Source organism: Oryctolagus cuniculus, chromosome 1 (genome assembly GCF_051225735.1).
Source record: "Oryctolagus cuniculus isolate XC-2025 breed Fujian yellow rabbit chromosome 1, ASM5122573v1, whole genome shotgun sequence".
Classification (NCBI taxonomy): Eukaryota; Metazoa; Chordata; class Mammalia; order Lagomorpha; family Leporidae; genus Oryctolagus; species Oryctolagus cuniculus.
The window spans coordinates 226,779,665-226,798,187 of NC_142867.1; the positions used below are offsets into that span (position 1 = coordinate 226,779,665).

Sequence of the window (18,523 nt, forward strand, 5' to 3'; positions counted from 1 at the left end):
TGGGGGGGTGAACCAATGGAAGGAAGACCTTTCTCTCTCTCTCTCTCTCTCTCTCTCTCTCTCTCTCTAACTCTGCCTGTCACAAAAAAAAGCCAGATGGAGGTTTCAATTGCACCCCAACTTCTTAGTGTAAGAAGTAGCTGAACCCATCAGGGAGGACCGAGTACATGCCCAGCTGGCTGGGTGCCATGGGGGCTCCCCTCACTGCAGCTCACCTCCACGTCCACAGGCTTTTCGTTGCTTCCAAGTTTCTCCAGAAGCTGAGCTTCTGCACAGCCTCTGTGAATGAATTCAAGTCTGCTCCTCAGCCAGAGCTCAGCTTCCTCACGCTTCTTCCTTGATCTGGGCTGATGGGCAAGGAGAGGAGCAGGGGCAAGGGAAGGATCGCTCTACTGCTCTGACGGGACAACACAGTTCTCTGACGGCCTTAAATCCATCCTACACTCTGACTCCGGGTGATGCTGCCCTTTTCCAGCTCTGCACTCTGAAGGCAGACGTGCCCTGAGCTGAGTGGCGAGGACTCTGTTGGCTGTGGAAGCCCAGCAGCTTCTCACGGGGTTGAGGTCTGCTCTCCTGCCCCTGGGACCCTTGTTGGGCTGAGGGGGCTGTGCCAGCCTCTCAGGGGATTCTGTGCTGTGCTCTCTCTAAGCAGAGAAAGCAGAATGGGAATTCCTGCTGCCACAGGTGACTCCAAAGGGGACAGGGGACCCCTGAGGCTCCCTGTTTAGATGTCGGGGACTAATTTCAGAGCTTCTGAACTTCACTGCAACATCTCAATGGAATGTTTCAATATTTTCACGTAATTTTTTTTTAACTTTTATTTAATGAATATAAATTTCCAAAGTACGGCTTATGGATTACAATGGCTTCCCCCCCATAACGTCCCTCCCACCCGCAACCCTCCCCTTTCCCACTCCCTCTCCCATTCCATTCACATCAAGATTCATTTTCGATTCTCTTTATACACAGAAGATCAGTTTAGCATGCATTAAGTAAAGATTTCAACAGTTTGCTCCCACACAGAAACATAAAGTGAAAAATAATAGATGATTTTTTAAATGATGATGAAATCAGATCAGACCTATTGTCATGTTTAATCCCAGCGAGAGTCAAGTTGGTTATTAAGAATTGATAAATAATTACGCTGGTAAACATTTCACGTTTGGGAATTCTTATTCAACTATGTACTCATGTCTCATTGTTTTAATTTGGAATTCCCTGATATACGAGGGTGGAGCATTTTCTCATATGCTTATTTTTCAACTGTATGTCGTCTTTGATGGGGTGCCTGTTAAGATCTTTGGCCCATTTTTAATGGGGATTTTTGTTTAAATATTGTTGTATTTCAAGAAATATCTCTATGTTTTAGACAACAGCCCTTTATCACATAAGTTTTGTGCACATATTTTCTCCCAGTTTACAACTTATTTGATTCACTTGTGGAGAAACTATTCACTAGAATTCATAGATACAATTCAAAAAATAATAATATTCACTCATATTTAGTATATTCTAAAATAATCACAGATAATTAAAACTATAGTAGCATAACCTTCTTAACCATTTGTTTGACAAAGGAATAAAACAAAGTTTGCAGCAATACTGATACACATAGGAATTTGTTTTTTGTTTTTTGCTTTTTCCTTTTTAATTTTAATAATGTCCCATATATAAGGGAGGACATATAACATTTGCTTTTCTTTTTATCCAGCTTATTTTACCTAACATGTACCCTCCATTTGCATCCATTTTGCTTCAAGTGGTAGAATTTTATTCCTTTTTATAGTGGAATAATATTCCATTGTGTATATATGCCACATTTTCATTATCTGTTCATCTGATGATGAACATATTGGTTGATTCCATATTTTGGCTATTGTGAGCAATGCTGCTAATAATCATATTGATGCAGGTATCTCTTTGATACAATGTGTTCCTGAGTTGGGTATATACCTAGAAGTAAGATTGCTGGGTCATGTGGCAAGTCTAATTAAGTAAATTTGCAGGTTACAAAATAAACAAACAGCTTATTTTTATATGTCAATGACAAACTCATATAAGAAACAAATCCCATTCACAATAGCCATAAATATCAAATAGTTAGGAGTAAATATAACCAAAGAAGTGATGGATCTCTATAATGAAAATTATAAAACATTGATTAAAGAAATGAGCAAAGACAAAAAATGAAAAATTTTCCTTGCTCATGGATTAGAATAATCGCTATCATTAAAATTGCTTCCTAGAGCAATCTACAGAATCAATATTATTTCTATCAAAATACCAGTGACATCCTTTATGGGATTAGACAAAAACCATCCTGCAGGCTGGCATTGTGGTAAAATGGGTTAACCATTGCTTGCCGCCAGCATCCCATATGGGTGCTGATTTGAGTCCCAGCTGCTATACTTCTGATCCCACTCCCTGCTAATGCACCCATAGGGGAGACTGGGATGAAACTCTTGGCTCCTGGCTTTGTCCTGTCCCAGCTCCAGCCATTGTGGCCATTTGCAGCTGATGGAAGAACTCTCTATCTCTCCATAACTCTGTCCTTAAAGTAAACAAAAATAAATCTTTGAAAAAAGAAAAAGCTTCCATAGCCTTGGCAACTCATGACTAGAGCCTAGGGTGATTACTGATGCCATAAACAAGAGTGTCAATTGTTAAGTCAACAACAGGAGTCACTGTGTACTTACTCCCCCATGTAGGATCTCTGTCCTTAATGTGTTGTACTATGTGAATTAATGCTATAACTAGTACTCAAACAGTACTTTACACTTTGTGCTTCGGTGTGGGTGCAAACTGTTGAAATCTTTACTTAATTTATACTAAATTAATCTTCTGTATATAAAGATAATTGAAAATGAATCTTGATGCGAATGGAATGGGAGAGGGAGTGGGAGATGGGAGGATTGCAGGTGGGAGGGAAGTTATGGGGGGGTAAAGTCATTGTAATCCATAAACTGTACTTTGGAAATTTATATTTACTAAATAAAAGTTAAACATAAAAAAGAGAGAAAAAGAAAAAGCAATCCTAAAATTTTTATGTAATCACAAAAGACCCAGAGTAACCAAAGTGATCATGAGAAAAAAAAAATCAAGCTAGAGGAATCACAATAGCAGACTTCAAAGTATACTACAAAGATATGGTAATTAAAACAGCATGGCACTGGCATACAAACTGACACACAGATCAATGGAACAGAATAAACAGCCTAGAAATTAACCCACATATTACAGCCAACTGATTTTTGACAAAACTGTTCAGCCCATATAGCAGACTAAGGACATCCTCTTCAATAAATGGCGCTGGAAAAATTGGATGCATATAAATAAAAGAATGAAATTAGAACTATACTTCTCGCCACATACAAAAATCAACTCAAGATGAATAAAAGACTTAAATTTAAGACCTGAGAATAAGAAGTTGCTAGACAAAAATGTAGGGGAAATACTTGAAGACAATCAGGTAGTGATGACTTCTTAGATAAAACCCCCAAAGCACATTCAACAAAATCAAAACTAAACACATTGTATTATATCAAACTCAGAAGCCTCAACACAGCAAAGGAAATTATCAATAGAATGAAGCATCATCCAATAGAATTGGAAGAATATTTGTGAGCTACTTATCTAACAAAGGATTAATCTCCAGAATATATCAGCAATTTAAAAATACAACAACAAAACCCAAACCAATCCAGTTACAAAATGGGCAAAGAATCTCAACAGTTATAAAAAGAAGAAAAACAAATAGCCAACAAATATCTGAAGAAAATCACTAACCATCAAAGAAATGCAAATCAAAACCACAATCACAGATCAACTCATGCCTGTCACGATGGCTAGTATCCAAAAGACAGAAGACTATCAAATTCTAGCCAGGATGTAGGGAAAGGGGAGCACTTCTACAATGCTGGTGGGAATGTAAATCAATGCAGTCACTGTGAAAACCAGTATGCAAATTTTCTTTCTTTTAAAACTAGAAATAGATTTGCCCTATGATACAGCAATCCCACATAAGGCCATATACCCAGAAGACAATGAACACATTGCATCAAAGAGATACCGGTACCACCATGTTTATAGCAGCACTGTTCACAATAGCTAAAATTTGGAATGAACCAAGGTGTCCATCATCAGATGCATGGATAAAGAAAATGTGGTGTGTATACATAACGAAATATTATTCAGCTATAAAGAATGAAGTTCCACCACTTGCAGCAAAATGGATGCAGAAGGAAGGACATCAGATTGAGTGAAATAAGCCAGATGCAGAAAGATAAACACTGTGTACTCTCCCTTATAGGTGGGAACTAAACTTAAAAAAATCAAAAAGCAAAATTCCTGTATGTATCAGTATTGCTGCAAATATAGATTTGTCAAAATTTGTTCATACCTTTGTCAAACCAATGGTTTGAGATTCCAAGATGGCTGAATAAGGAAAAGCACACTGACTTTGTCCATGGGAAGTTACCAGAAGAACACAGGAGGAACCACATCCCCAGGAGACAATTGGAGCAAAGTTTTCAGTGGAAAGTCTACAGGAAGAAGACAGCTTCTATGGGGCAGTGAAGATTGTACAAGCACACGGCAGCTTACAAGACAACCAGTGACTCCTGCAGCTTGTGCCTGGTGGGGATGCTGTCTTCTCAGGGTGATGTGAGCGAAGTCTGCAGTAGCCCACCTGCCATGGGCAATCTTGTCTGAGGGAGAAGCCTGCAGTCCACACTGACTGAATCCCGCCCAAAGAGCTGGAGATGGGCAGGATACCCACCCAACTCCATGAAGGGAGGATACACTGCTTTTCTCCTTCCCCCCTAGCTAGACACTGAGCAACTGATGTAGTGGGAAGCACCATCTCCCCAGAATAAGGCAACTTGAGGCTTCTGTGACCCGCACACCACAGGTGGATTTTGTCTTAGGGAGAAATTCATGGTCTCCTGGCTTTAAGTCTGACCCGGAGAGTTGGAGATGGCTAAGGTGCCCAGTAAGCACATGAAGGGAGTGCACATTGTTCCTCTCACCTTCCCAGCCTCAGCTTGCTGAGACAGAGCACTGACTGACCTCTGTTGGGTGGCTTGCTGGCTCCAGGGATGAGGCAACTCTCTCCATGGACAGGGAGGCTTAGAGGGCAGAGTGGACCCCATGTACTCTATGGATGCAGGAGCCCAGCACCCTGTAACTGTGCGATAGGCTAAGAAATTGAGAAGGGTGTGGGGTGTGGCCAGATCTTTGGGAAATCAATGGGTCTGACTCCAGAAGCTCAGAACTCCCTGCGTTCTGGAGGGGGTCATCATGGAGGGCTCTGCGCTCATGCCATGGAGTACAAAAATCCTTTCTGCAGTTCATGTGCGTAAGTGGGTGGGGTTCATAGGAATTGTGAACTCAGCCTAGACAGCTGGATCACCTTGGCACAGAGAAGAACCGAGACTGTGAACATGCCAGCCAGCATGATCATCCCCTCCACTTATTGACTATACCATGCCTAACTTGGATGTCATGCTAGATTCTTGCTCCACCCACAAATGCTGGACAGAGCCCCCAACCCTACCCAACACACACTTCTGGATATCTGCTGAAGGCACTCCAGTAAGACATAAAGACACAACAAAGCCTTCAGAGGAGAGACTAAGTGTTTCCCCAGATGTATAAAAAACAAGCATAGAAATATAAGAAACACGAACCAGGAAGACAAAATGACTCCCCTAAATTAAAAAACTAATACCTCAATATTAAACTGTGAAGACTAGGAGACTGACAAAATATCTGAGAAGAAATTCAAAAGAGTGATTGTAAGATTACTCAAAAACACAGAGAAGCAATTGCATGAGTTAAGAAATCCATACGTGACCTGGATGAGAAATTCTGCTGGGAGACAGAGATATTAAAGAAAAATCACACTGACATGTTAGAAATGGAGAATTCAATATGTCAAAAAAGTACAGTGGAAAACCTGAAACAGAAGAAAGAATATCTGAGTTAGAAGAAAAAGAAAATTCTTTGGAAATATTTCAGACAAAAAAATTTAGAAAAACTGAAAACAGTGTTTGAAATCTAGGGGATACCATCAAATGGCCAAATACACATGTCCTAGGAATTCCTGAATGAATAGAAAAGCAAAATGGCTTACAGGGCATATTAAATAACAGCAGGAAATTTTCTAATTTGAAGAAAAAAATGGACATCCAAGTACAGGAAGCGCATAGAACCTAAAATACACATGATCAGAAAAGATCCTCACTATAACACATTATATTCAAACTTTTAAAAGTAAAGCAAAGATCTTAAAATGTGTAAGAAATGCCATATTACCTTCAAAGGAACTCCAATTTGATTGATAGGTTTGTCAGAAGAAACCCTATAGGATAGGAGAGAATAGAGAGATTTATTACAAGTCCTCAAAGAGAAAAAACTGTCAACCCAGAAAAACATTATCTATCAAACCTCTCATTTATAAATTAAATAAAGGCCACCCATCTGAAACAAATATAAATTGAATAAATTTGTCACCACCTGTCCCCTATTACAAACTGTACTTAAGGATGTGCTGCACAGGGAAACAGAGGAAGATAATTAGCACCAAAAAAGAATGTGAAGACAGAAAACCACCTAGTAAAAGTACAAAGAATATCCAAAACAAGCAATAGGGATATTATGGGAAAATGGCAGGACCAAATCATTACTTATCAATAATAACCTTGAATGTAAATGGACTAATCTCTGCACTTGAAAGCTACAAACTGGCTGAGTGGATTAAAAAACAAGGCCCACTGGTATGCTGCCTATAAGAAACACCTCACCAAGAAAGACACAAAGTTAAAGGATGGAAAAAGATATTCTTTGTGGATGGAAATAAAAAATGAGCAGAAATAACTACTCTCATATCATACAAAATAGACTTTAGACAAAAATCTGTTAAAAGAGAAAGAAGATAATTATGCAATTATTAAGGGATCAACTTAACAGGAAGATGTGACCATATTAAATGTATACTTGCACTAAATGCTAGAGCATCCACCTATTTAAAACAAATGTTAATGGATCTAAAGGGAGACATATATTCCAATAATAATGGGAGACTTCAACACCATATTTTCATCAATTGACAGATCAACTAGACAAAAAAATCAACAAAGAAACAACACAGCTAATCTACACTATTGACCAAAATGGACCTAACTGATATCTACAGAACGTATCAATTCACAGTTGAAGAATACACATCCTTTTCATCAGGGTATAGAACCCTCTCCAGGATAGACCATATGCTAAGACAAACAGCAAATCTCAACTAATTTTTAAAAACTGAAATCATACCATGTATCTAGAAACTTTAGAAAACATACAAATGTTTGGAGACTGAACAACATGCTCCTGAATGAAGTATGGATCATAGAAGAACTCAAAAGGGAAATAAAAAAATTACTAGAAATAAATGATGATGACAACTCAACATATCGAGAATTGTAGGATACAGCAAAAGTGGTGCTAATAGGAAATTTTACAGCAATTACTGCCTCAATAAAGAAATTGAAAAGGTATCAAATAAATGATCTAACATCTCAAGGACCTAGGAAATTGAGAACAAATCACACCAAAAATAGTAGGAAGAAAGAAGTAATAAAAATTAAAGAATAAACAAAATTGTAATAAAAGGAAATGATACAAAATATCAGTGAAGAGGTACTTTTTTGAAACAATAATCAAAATTGATACATCATTAGCATAACTAACCAAAAAAGAGGGAAAAGACCTAAATCCATAAAACCAGAGATGAAAAAGGAGATTTTACAATAGATATCACAGAATTAAAAAGAACAATCAGGAATTACCACAAAAAAAGCTATATTCCAACAAATTGGAAAATCTAGAAGAAATGGATAGATTTCTGGACACTTAAAATTTACCAAAATTGAGTCCTGAAGACATAGGAAACCTAAACAGATCAATAACCAAGAGACTGAATCAGTAATAAAGACCCTCCCAACAAAGAAAGGCCAGGACCAAAAGGCTTCACTGCGAATTTACTAAAGAAAAACTAATGTCAATTCTTCTTAAACCATTCAAAAAATTTAAAGAAGAAAATCCTCCCACACTCCTTCTTTGAGGCCAGCATCACCTTAATGCCAAAACAGAAAAATCTGCAACCAATAAAGAGAACTATAGACCAGTATCACCAAAGAACATAGATGCAAAATCCTCAACAAAATGCTAGTTATATAAATTCAGAACATAAAGAAGATCACTCATACATCCACAACCAACTAATCTTTGATAAATGAGTCAAAATCACTCCCTGGAGAAAGGACAGTTTCTTCAACAAATGGCATTGGGAAAATTAGATCTCCACGTGCAAAAGTATGAAACAAGATGTTATATCCTACATAAAAACCAACCCACAATCGATCAGGGATATAAAACTCTGCCCTGAAACCGTTATATTACTAGAGGCAAAACAGAGGAAACCTTGTAAGGCATTGGCATAGGCAAACACTTCAGAAGCACAGGCAATAAAAGCAAAAATAGACAAATGGGGTTACACCAAGCTAAGAATTTTCTGCACAGCAAAGAAAACACTCAACAAAGTGAATAGGCACTGGATAGAAAGGGAGAAAATATTTGCAAAGTATTCATCTGATAAAGGATTACTATCTAAAATATATAAGGAGTGCAAGAAACTCAATAACAACAAAATAAACACTCCAGTTAAGAAATGGGCAAAGGAAATGAACAGGAATTTTTTTGAACAGGTATTTTTCAAAGGATGAAATGAAAATGGCCAATAGACACACAAAAAAATTCTGAGGTCCACTAGCCATCAGGGAAATGAAAATAAAAAACCACAATGAGGTATCCCATCACCACAGTTAGAATGGCTATCATCCAAATATGAAAAATATAACACATGCTGTTGAGGATGTGGAAAAAAGGGTACTCTAATGCACTGCTGATGAGAATATAAACTAGTTCAACCAATATGGATATGGTATGGAAGTCCTCAGAATCTGAAAGTTGATCTACCAGATGACCCAGACATCCACTCCTGTGAATTTCCCCAAAGAAAATGAAATTAGTACATGAAGCAGTACACGTATGTTTATAGTAGCTCAATTCATAATAGTTAAGGCATGGAATCAACCCAAATGTCCACGAACTGATTACTGTTTAAGGAAGAAGGTGGTACATATTAAGAGAGAATACTACTCAGTCATACAAAAAGAATAAATTCTGTCTTTTGCAACAAAATGGATACAGCTGCGAACTATTATGCTAGTGAAATAAGCCAGATCCAAAAAGACAAATATCATGCTTTAAAAAAAATTGTGGTAGCTAATACATAGAATACAAAAAAGTAATATATATGGGTGAAATCACATCCCAAGACTTAATTATTGTTCATAACCTTTCTCTGTATTCCTGTGTAACTGTGGTCTTTTTACTTTCTATTTGTTGAATTCTTTATTTAGTGGAGAATTAAGCCTGTGACCATAAAGTAATTGAAATTATGTTATTGCAAAATTTAAAAGGAAAAAACAGAGAAAGAAAGGAGGGAGGGCAGAGGGAGGGAGGAAGGATCATTATGGACTTAAAATTGTATATATGAAATATGTCAAATCTGTTCCCCTTATATAAATAAAGAAAAAGTTTACTACTAGAGTTTTCATGATCTGTGATTACTTTAAAATGTAATGTATGGGACCAGCACTGTGGTATAGCAGGTAAAGCTGCCACCTGCAGTGCAGGCTTCCCATATGGGTGCTGGTTCGAGTCCTGGCTGCTCCACTTCCTTATTTATTTATTTATTTATATTTAATTGACAGAGTTAGACAGTGAGAGAGAGACAGAGAGAAAGGTCTTCCTTCCTTTGGTTCACCCCCCAAATGACCACTACAGCCGGAGCTATGCTGACCCGAAGCCAGGAGCCAGGTGCTTCCTCCTCCTGGTCTCCCACATGGGTGCAGGGGCCCAAGCACTTGGGCCATCCTCCACTGCCTTCCCAGGCCAGAGCAGAGAGCTGGACTGGAAGACGAGCAACTGGGAGTAGAACCCAGCGCCCATATGGGATGCTGGCACTGCAGGCGGAGGATTAACCAAGTGAGTCACGGTGCCAGCCCATGGCTGCTCCACTTCCAATCCAGCTCTCTGCTATGGCCTGGGACAGCAATGGAAGATGGCCCAAGTCCTTGGGCCCCTGCACCCATGTGGGAGAGGAAGCTCCTGGCTCCGGATCAGCGCAGCTCCCACCATTGCGGCTATCTGGCGAGTGAATCAGCAGATGGAAAACCTCTCTCTCTCTCTGCCTTTCAAATAAATAAATAAATTTTTTAAAAAATAAATAAAATAAAATGTAATGTATATGGGTGAAATGGTTGTCTTTCCATTTGACTTGGGTAAATCTTTCCATTTGCTTTTAGCCCTTGCCTGTATTCCCACTAAGCTATGGTCTTTTAGCATTTTACTCCTTGAATTCTTAAGACTACATAGTATTTAAAGAACAAACAACAGCAGACTAAAACCACCATGAGATAGTATAATAAGATCTAGTATGAGATAATAACTCATTAGTATGCCTAAAATTTAAAAGACTAACAACTTAAGTCTTGCTGAGTATTTGGAGAAACTAAATTCCTTTTCACTACAAATGGGAACATACATTGGTAACAATCATCTGGAATGCCACTGGTTAGTGTGTATTGCTGTATTCCCTACGACTAGAATTTCAATCCTTAGGGTCACATAATATCATTCCACTCCAGAGTATTCCATGGACATGCTCAACAAAAAGATACTTATAACAATATTCACAGCAACTATCCACAGCAGACCAAAACTGGAGAAAAACCAAAGTGTTCATTTGCCTTATGCTAGGTTTAAAAATTATGACACATTTATAATTCCAAGCAGAATGAGAATAAATAAACCACAGTGCTAATGCACACTAATAATGGTAAATCTCACAAATATGTTGAGCAATAAATCCAGCTAAAACTGACATATAGGTTTATATTGAATTTAAATTTTCCATTCCACAAAAGACCCCCTAATTTTACATTATAAGGAGAATGACAGAGAGAAGGGCCTTGGCTGGGACAGTATCAAAATCATAGGAGAAAAAGATGCCTCATATCTGTGCTCTCCTAGTTGTTCTATCTGGGTCATAACTGGAAGTGAAGAGGGTGAGAGCAGCAAGCCCAGCATGATGAGTGATGGACAAGCTCAAGGTGATGGACCAGGGAAAGACTTCACAACAAACAGTGTATCTCCTGTCTTTAAGGACGCACTGCAGATTAGCATCTATTTTCACTAATGAGAACTCTAGGGCCTCCAAACTTTGTAAATATTCCCACATGAGCCCCCTTGGGGACTTTCCAGTTCTACTTATTGTGCCTCAAAAAATCTACCCTACAGTTGCCTACAACAGTGAATTCCATTTCCATTCTACAAGGGAAAGAGGCTGTCTCCAGATGGGTCTGTGATATGAATTTTCCATTGTTTGACAGCAAAGCATTAAGGCTACCGAACCCCACAGCTCAACAGCATCTCAGATTGGCTGAGAACAGCTGGGTAAGTGCCCATTCACATAGACCAGAGTTACATAAATGGGGGATGGCTATTTAGTCTAGCGATTAAGACGCCACTGGGAAAAACTGCTTCCCATATTGTAATGCCTTGGTTTGAGCCTTGGCTCTGCTGCGGATTCCAGGTTCCTTATAATGCACAGCTTGGGAGATAGCAGGTGATGGCTCAGCTGGTTGGGTCCCTGTCAGCCACATGGGAGACCTCCTTTGAGTTCATGGCTTCTAGCTTTGGCCTGTCCCAGCACTGGCTATTATAGGTATTTTGTTAATGAAATAGCAGACAATATCTCTGTCACTGTATGGTTATTTGCCTCTCAATAAATAAATCAATAAATATCTTAAAAAGTATAAGTAAAACACTTTTAGCCCAGGGCCTGTGCAATACTTTAATAGACAGTACCAGTACTAGTTAACTCTTCTTACTATTATTTTTGTAGTGATTGAGATGTTTTGTAATTTATTCACAATTAATAAAGGACAGAGGCAAGATTTACAGCTAGAATCTGTACTCTTGAGCACTAAGATATTCCACTTCTTGTTAAAGAACAAACAAAACAGGGCTCAATAAGATTGTATTAAACTGTAAAATCAAGAGGCAGCTCCTTTGTGTCTTTCTGGAATGTCAGACTTCTCTTTTCTCCAAGTTTGGTCCAATTTTTCTGCCTGTAGATACACTGCAAAGGTTTACAAAAAGCTGTAGTGGTGAGATCATTGCCTCTGCTCCCCACTCCTTATGAATATATGAGATCTTCAGAGCCTAAGACTAGCTAACTCCAAGTATCAGTAACTCCAAGTTTTGAAGAGACACCCAACTCAGTTTGATTCAGCTGACTCCAAGTTTCAAACCCCTGTGGCTGGGAGACTGGTCATATTTTAGGTCATTCACCATACTGCTTACCGCCTTCTCCCTACACTGGTCCTCCCAACTGGTATACAGCCTTGGGATGTTCCCATGTACCTAAAAGTTTGTATCCCTACTCTACTCTTTACTACTTCTGATATAGCTAATTACTACTCCAGATCCCAAATTATATTCCCTCTTCTCTAATGAGTTTACCTGGAAATCTAATTTAAATTATGCCCCCAATTATACTTTCTCACTGGTATCATCCTACTTCTCCTTTTCATCTAATCAGAGTTTCTGATTGTATGTTCACTTGTTTACTTATTTATGGTTGGTATCTTTACTTAGCTTTTAAGTGTAGAAAATATATGTTTCAGTTACTTGTAAATACCCAGTGCCCACAGGCACTCCAGGAATTCATTAGGCAATAAGCTCAACAAACGTCTGAATAGATGAAAAATCACAAATTGAGCTCTCTAGGGTGTTGAGAAGCATCCTCAAGAATGGGGCTATTCCACAAGGCTACAGAACCAAAATAGTTAACAGACACGTGTAAGAACGAGGAGAAAAATGACAGTCTGCCTGCCTCAGGAGTAATAATTGCATTATGGACTAACTTCCAGGTTTGGTAGAAGAAAAACTTTAAGTTGAACGTTGACTTGCCTCCTTTTTAACTTTGTGATCCTAGGCTGGTCAGTTGGCCTCTCTGTCTCCATATCCCGATCTGATGATGAAGGGAAAAGTTACACAGCACACAGGTAGTGTGGACTAAATGTTAGAAGTCATTGGCACATAGCATTCACGCCAGAAATTATTTCCCCATCTCCAACCCTGCAAACAGGCTCTGCTGCCTTTGCCTTTGTCCTCTCATCCCCTCTGGAACCCATCTCTGACACCCTTCCTCAGAGTCTTCACATATTCTAGGACATTCCACTGGGAAACTCCCCAGAGAGCATTCCTCAGAAGCTCTGAGCTACACAGTGTTCAAAAGCCTCTGCAGGTGGGAGCAACCACCTTAATTCTTTCCTGTTGACCACACAGAAGTTTCACATTTGTTCCCCCAAGGGTGCAGTGAGGCGGGTGAAGAGCCTTTCATTCCCGGGCCCAGATCCAACACTTAATGGTTCCTTGGATAGGTTGCTAAGCTCTTTTAAAACACTGCCAAAAAAAAATTCATCCTGGTTGCCTAATCAGAGGCAGATTAGTAGAGAGATTAAGATCCCAGACTACAAAGGTAGAATTCCTAAGATAACCTTCTTTCTGCCTCTTTTTAGGAGACTTAGTTCTTTCCTCAATAAAGTGAGAACAACAATAATTACTTCATAGGTCTCCTCTGGGTTTCAATGTGATGATGCTCAACTGTTAACATTCTAATATATCTTTATTTTATGTTTTTGTTCCCGTTAAGACCATATCAGGGGAAGAAAAATTGCTGATGTCATCTCTGGATTCTTTAGTGACTCTGTGACATGAAGACAGGAAACCACACCCGTGTTTCTGAGTTCCTCCTCCTCGGTTTCTCTGAGCAGCAGGATCGGCAGCCTCTCCTCTTCTGCACCTTCCTGGTTCTTTACCTGGTCACGGTGGCAGGAAATAGTCTCATCATCCTCACAATTGGCTTGGATTCACACCTCTACACCCCCATGTACTTCTTCCTGGCCAACTTCTCCCTCACTGATCTGTGTTTATCATCGACAACAGTTCCCCAAATGCTGGTGAACATCCGTACTCAGAGACATACTATTCCCTACGCTGGATGCCTGTCCCAGATCTACTTCTTCCTGTGGTTTATTGGTCTAGACGTTTTCCTCCTAGCAGTGATGGCTTATGACCGGCTTGTGGCTGTTTGCCACCCCCTTCACTATGCCTTGGTCATGAGTCCCAGGTGCTGTGTCCTCCTGGTGGGCATGTCCTTGGTCCTTGCTCATTCCTACTCTCTAACCCACACCATTCTCCTGGCTCAGTTACACTTCTGCACTGACAACATCATCCCCCACTTCTTTTGTGAACTTCTCCCGTTGTTAAAGCTCTCTTGTTCCAGTACTTATGCCAACCAATGTGTGCTGACGTACTGGGGAGGGGCATTAACCATCCTGATCCCCCTGCTGATCATGATCTCATATGTCCGCATTGTGGCTGCCATTATGAGAGTCCCATCAGCAAGTGGCAAGTGGAAGGCCTTCTCCACCTGTGGCTCCCATCTTTCGGCTGTTTGTCTGTTCTACGTGTCTGCTATTGGGGTGTATTTCATTCCCTCCAGGGATGATTCGGCCATCAAGGACAGGATGGCAGCAGTGATGTATGCTGTGGTCACCCCCATGCTGAATCCATTCATCTACAGCCTGAGGAACAGAGACATGAAGCAGGCCTTGGGGAGACTGCTGAGGGGGGAGGCACTGAAATCTCTGTGACACCAGGGGTATCGTTTGGGAATTCAGGTGAAATCAACTTTTCAAGTTATCTTGGTGCGTAAGTTCAACTCCTGCACCTGTCACTCACTAGCTTTCCAATGCAGGGAGAATTAAATACCCTCGCTGAGCTGCACTTTCCTCATCTCACAGAAGAGGGTGGTAACAATCTCTTACACAGCATTTATCTGATACTTATGCTTCTTCTAGGCCTTGTGAGTAAATCTTCATCATATTTACAATATTCTCTTTTTAAAAATTTTTAATTAACTTTTATTTTATTTGAAAGTCAAAGACACAGAAATAAAGAGGCAGACACACACACACACACACACACACACACACACACATAGAGAGAGAGAGAGAGAGAATCTTCTGTCCCCTGGTTCACTCTCCAAATACCTGGGAGAGTAACGGCCAGGCCAGGCTGAAGGCAAGAGCCAGGAACTCAATCCAGGTGTCCCACATCACTGACCGGGACCCAACTACTTAAGCCATCACCTGAAAAGGCTCCAAGAATGTGGAATCAGAAATGGAAACCAGGACTCAAATTCGGGCACTTTCTGAAATGGGCAGCATCTTCACTACTTTGCCAAATGCCTGCCGCTAAGATAGTTTTTCAAATGAAAACAAGTCCTACATTGCAGACGGAAGTACCTCTGCTTACATATTAGGTTGCTCCTTTGTCGCCTTGAGACTTCCAGCAAGTTATGAGCATCCCCGGGCCCCAGTTTCCAGCCTGTTTTCCACGATGTCCGTCATAACTTACATTTCCACCAAATGTGTATGAGAGTTCCCACTCTCCTCTTCCTCACTAGCACTTATTTTTTGTCTTTCTGATAATAGCCATGGGAACCGAGAGGCTATTTCTCATTGTGGGTTTGACTTTTAGTTTCCTCCTGGTCAGTAAAGTTGAGCATTTGCCCATGAAATTACTGACTGTGTGCATATCCTCCTTTGAGAAACAGCTTTTCAGTTCATCTGCCCATTTTAAAATCAGACTTTTTCATTTTGCTGTTGTTTTTTATATTATCTAGATTTTAACCTCTTTTCAGATGAACAGCTTGCAAATATTTTCTCACATTCTGCGGGTTGTCTCTATCTTTTTGATTGCTTTCTTTTCTTTGTAGAACATTTGTAGTTTAATGTAATCCTCACTTGTGAATTTTTGCTTTCATTGCCATGTTTTGGGTGTCTTATCCAAAAAAATCCTTGTCTGGACCCATGTCCTAAAGCATTCTTTTTCTATATTTTCTTCCAGTAGTTCAATATATTGAGTCTTTGATCACTTTGGAGTTGATTTTTTTTATATGATGAGAGATGAGAGTCTAGCTCCTTCCTTCTGCATATGGATATACAGCCATTGCCTTATTTTACAGACCACTGACCACTTTGTGGACCACTGATGCCACCTTGGAAGCCACAATACTATGCAACAAAATAAAATCAGGAAGTGTTTCCATCAGGGAGTGTTCAAATTAACATCAAAATATATTATTAAAACTGCCATATTGGCCGGCACCATGGCTCACTTGGCTAATCCTCTGCTTGCAGCGCCGGCACCCCGAGTTCTAGTCCCAGCTGGGGCGCTGGGGTTGCTTCTCTTCCAGTCCAGCTCTCTGCTGTGGCCCGGGAAGGCGGAGGATGGCCCAGATGCTTTGGTCCCTGCACCCGCATGGGAGACCAGGAGGAAGCACCCGGCTCCTGGCTTCGGAATGGCGTAGCGCCGGCCGTAGCAGCCATTAGGGGAGTGAACCAATGGAAGGAAGACCTTTCTCTCTGTCTCTCTCTGTCTATACTCTACCTGTCAAATAAAAATTAAAAAAAAAAAACTGCCACATCCCTCAAAGCCCTTAATTAGGAGTAATGTTTATTGGACACTATGATTGCTGATAATTTCCTAATCTTAGACTATCTGCCAAACAGTCAAGTCAGCATTTGTTCTTGTAAGAGTACTGATTGTTACATGTAAATAGTCAATACAGGCAAAGAGCTCAGACAACATAGTAGATGGACTATTTGTCTTGCACCCATTCATCTCTCTCTGGGACTCTCATGAATGAGTAATAAACTTTCAAACTCTCTTACTGTGTGAAGCATCATCAACCTCTAACATCTGAATCAAAAAATATGTCTTCTGATAAAACACACTGATATCTCTAGAAAAGATCAATGGCCCAAATCTAATACACACACACACACACACACGCCTAATAAAGCTAACATAGTGAAATGATATCAAAATGGCATAGTAGGAGTTCTACTCTCCCCCAACAGAAATCCAACCAGTAGCTATCTAGAGACAAGATTGCCATCCAGATTATCACAAAACTTGAGAGTGACGTCCCCTATAGCACAGAGCCACGAAAAGTCATGAGCAGCTGGTGAATGAACAGTTCTCTTTGACTGCGATATGCTTGCTCCAAATACACATAGTTCTGCATGTGAATGATTTACATAGATTCCCAGTTTCTCCAATAAGAAAATGACTTGGAGGTAGATAATCAGCTTCCAACTCCCATTTTGAGAACCTTTGCAGGAGGTTCACTCTGTTCTCATCCCAAAGGAAGAAGGGCAGTGTCAACAGGGCTTGCCCACAGAGGTCATTTAGGAATAAAGAATGGCTCACAGCCGCCAATGTGGGAAACTCAGTGCCAGTTGTAGCAGACCTGGACTTATGGCATCTTCTAATTCTGCAACGGCTGCAGCAGCCAAGGGCTTACAGACCAAAGAGAAAGAATTTCTGGAGAGATCTGTAGAAGGATGGTCACAGGGCTGGGTATTTGGCAAAATGGTTGACATGCCACTTAGGACATACACATCCCATATTGGAATGCTTGGTTTTAGCCCTGCTCTGATTTTGATTCCAGTTTTCAACTAATGTGCACCTGGGGATGCAGCCGGTGATGGCTCAAGTACGTATATCCTTGCTACTCACATGGGAGACTGGGATTGAGCTCCTGATTTTGACCTGGCCCAGTGCTTGAAGTTGTGAGCATTTAAGGAATTAATTGGAAGATGCAATATTTCTCTCTCTCTCTCTCTCTCTCTCTGTGTGTGTGTGTGTGTGTGTGTGTCTGTCTCTCTCTGACTTTCAAATAAAAAATAAATAAATTTTAAAAAATTTTAAAGAGGATAGTCCCAAAGTCATACCATGAAGACTGGAATAAATACCTATACATTCCATGCACTGACATCAAGTATAGCCACAAACATCAGGAAAATAATGAGTGGGCAAGCATTTGTCCTATTAAGATGACAGTTGGGATACCTGCATCTCATGTCAGAGTACCTAGGGTTGATACCCACTTCTAGCTCCTCCCTCCAGCTTCCTTTAATGCAGACCCTGAGAAGCAGTAGTGATGGCTCAAGTAACTGGATTTCTGTCATTCATGTTGGAGAACTGGATTGAGTCTCCAGCTCTTGGTTTTGGTCCCAAACAAGGGCCACTGAAGGCATTTGGAGAGTGAATCAGTAGACGAGAGATTCATTCATTCATTCATTCATTCTCTTTCTCCCTCCCTCTACTTCCCCTTTTCCATAACTCTGACTTTCAAATAAACAAACAAATCTTAAAAAAAAAAAAAAAAACAGAAAATGCACAGAAAAGGAAGAACAATGAAAAGGGATGCAGAAGATTATGGGATTGATGGGATAGAAACAACAAAAGAAAATGTAAAAGTACACAA

General features: G+C 40.0%; 2 protein-coding genes across 3 annotated transcripts in view; one reads left to right on the forward strand and one right to left on the reverse strand.

The window, feature by feature from the left end:
* The window catches only part of LOC127489783 (olfactory receptor 1L8), a 277,026-nt gene that overhangs the window by 5,213 nt on the left and 253,290 nt on the right, over positions 1-18,523 (reverse strand). For both annotated transcript variants that reach the window (XM_089302178.1, XM_089302186.1), the window contains one exon: positions 6,316-6,361. The gene's annotated coding sequence lies outside the window, so the exon portion shown is untranslated. The remainder of the gene's footprint in view (positions 1-6,315; positions 6,362-18,523) is intronic.
* On the forward strand, positions 13,810-15,040 carry LOC149128882 (olfactory receptor 1468-like). The gene has a single exon (XM_089304995.1). The coding sequence runs from the start codon at positions 13,896-13,898 to the stop codon at positions 14,835-14,837; it is 942 nt and encodes a 313-aa protein (XP_089161121.1). The 5' UTR covers positions 13,810-13,895; the 3' UTR covers positions 14,838-15,040.

Excerpts from the sequence above, each read along its gene's own strand:
- LOC149128882 (XM_089304995.1), top strand. The coding sequence starts at position 13,896 with ATGAAGACAGGAAACCACACCCGTGTTTCTGAGTTCCTCCTCCTCGGT.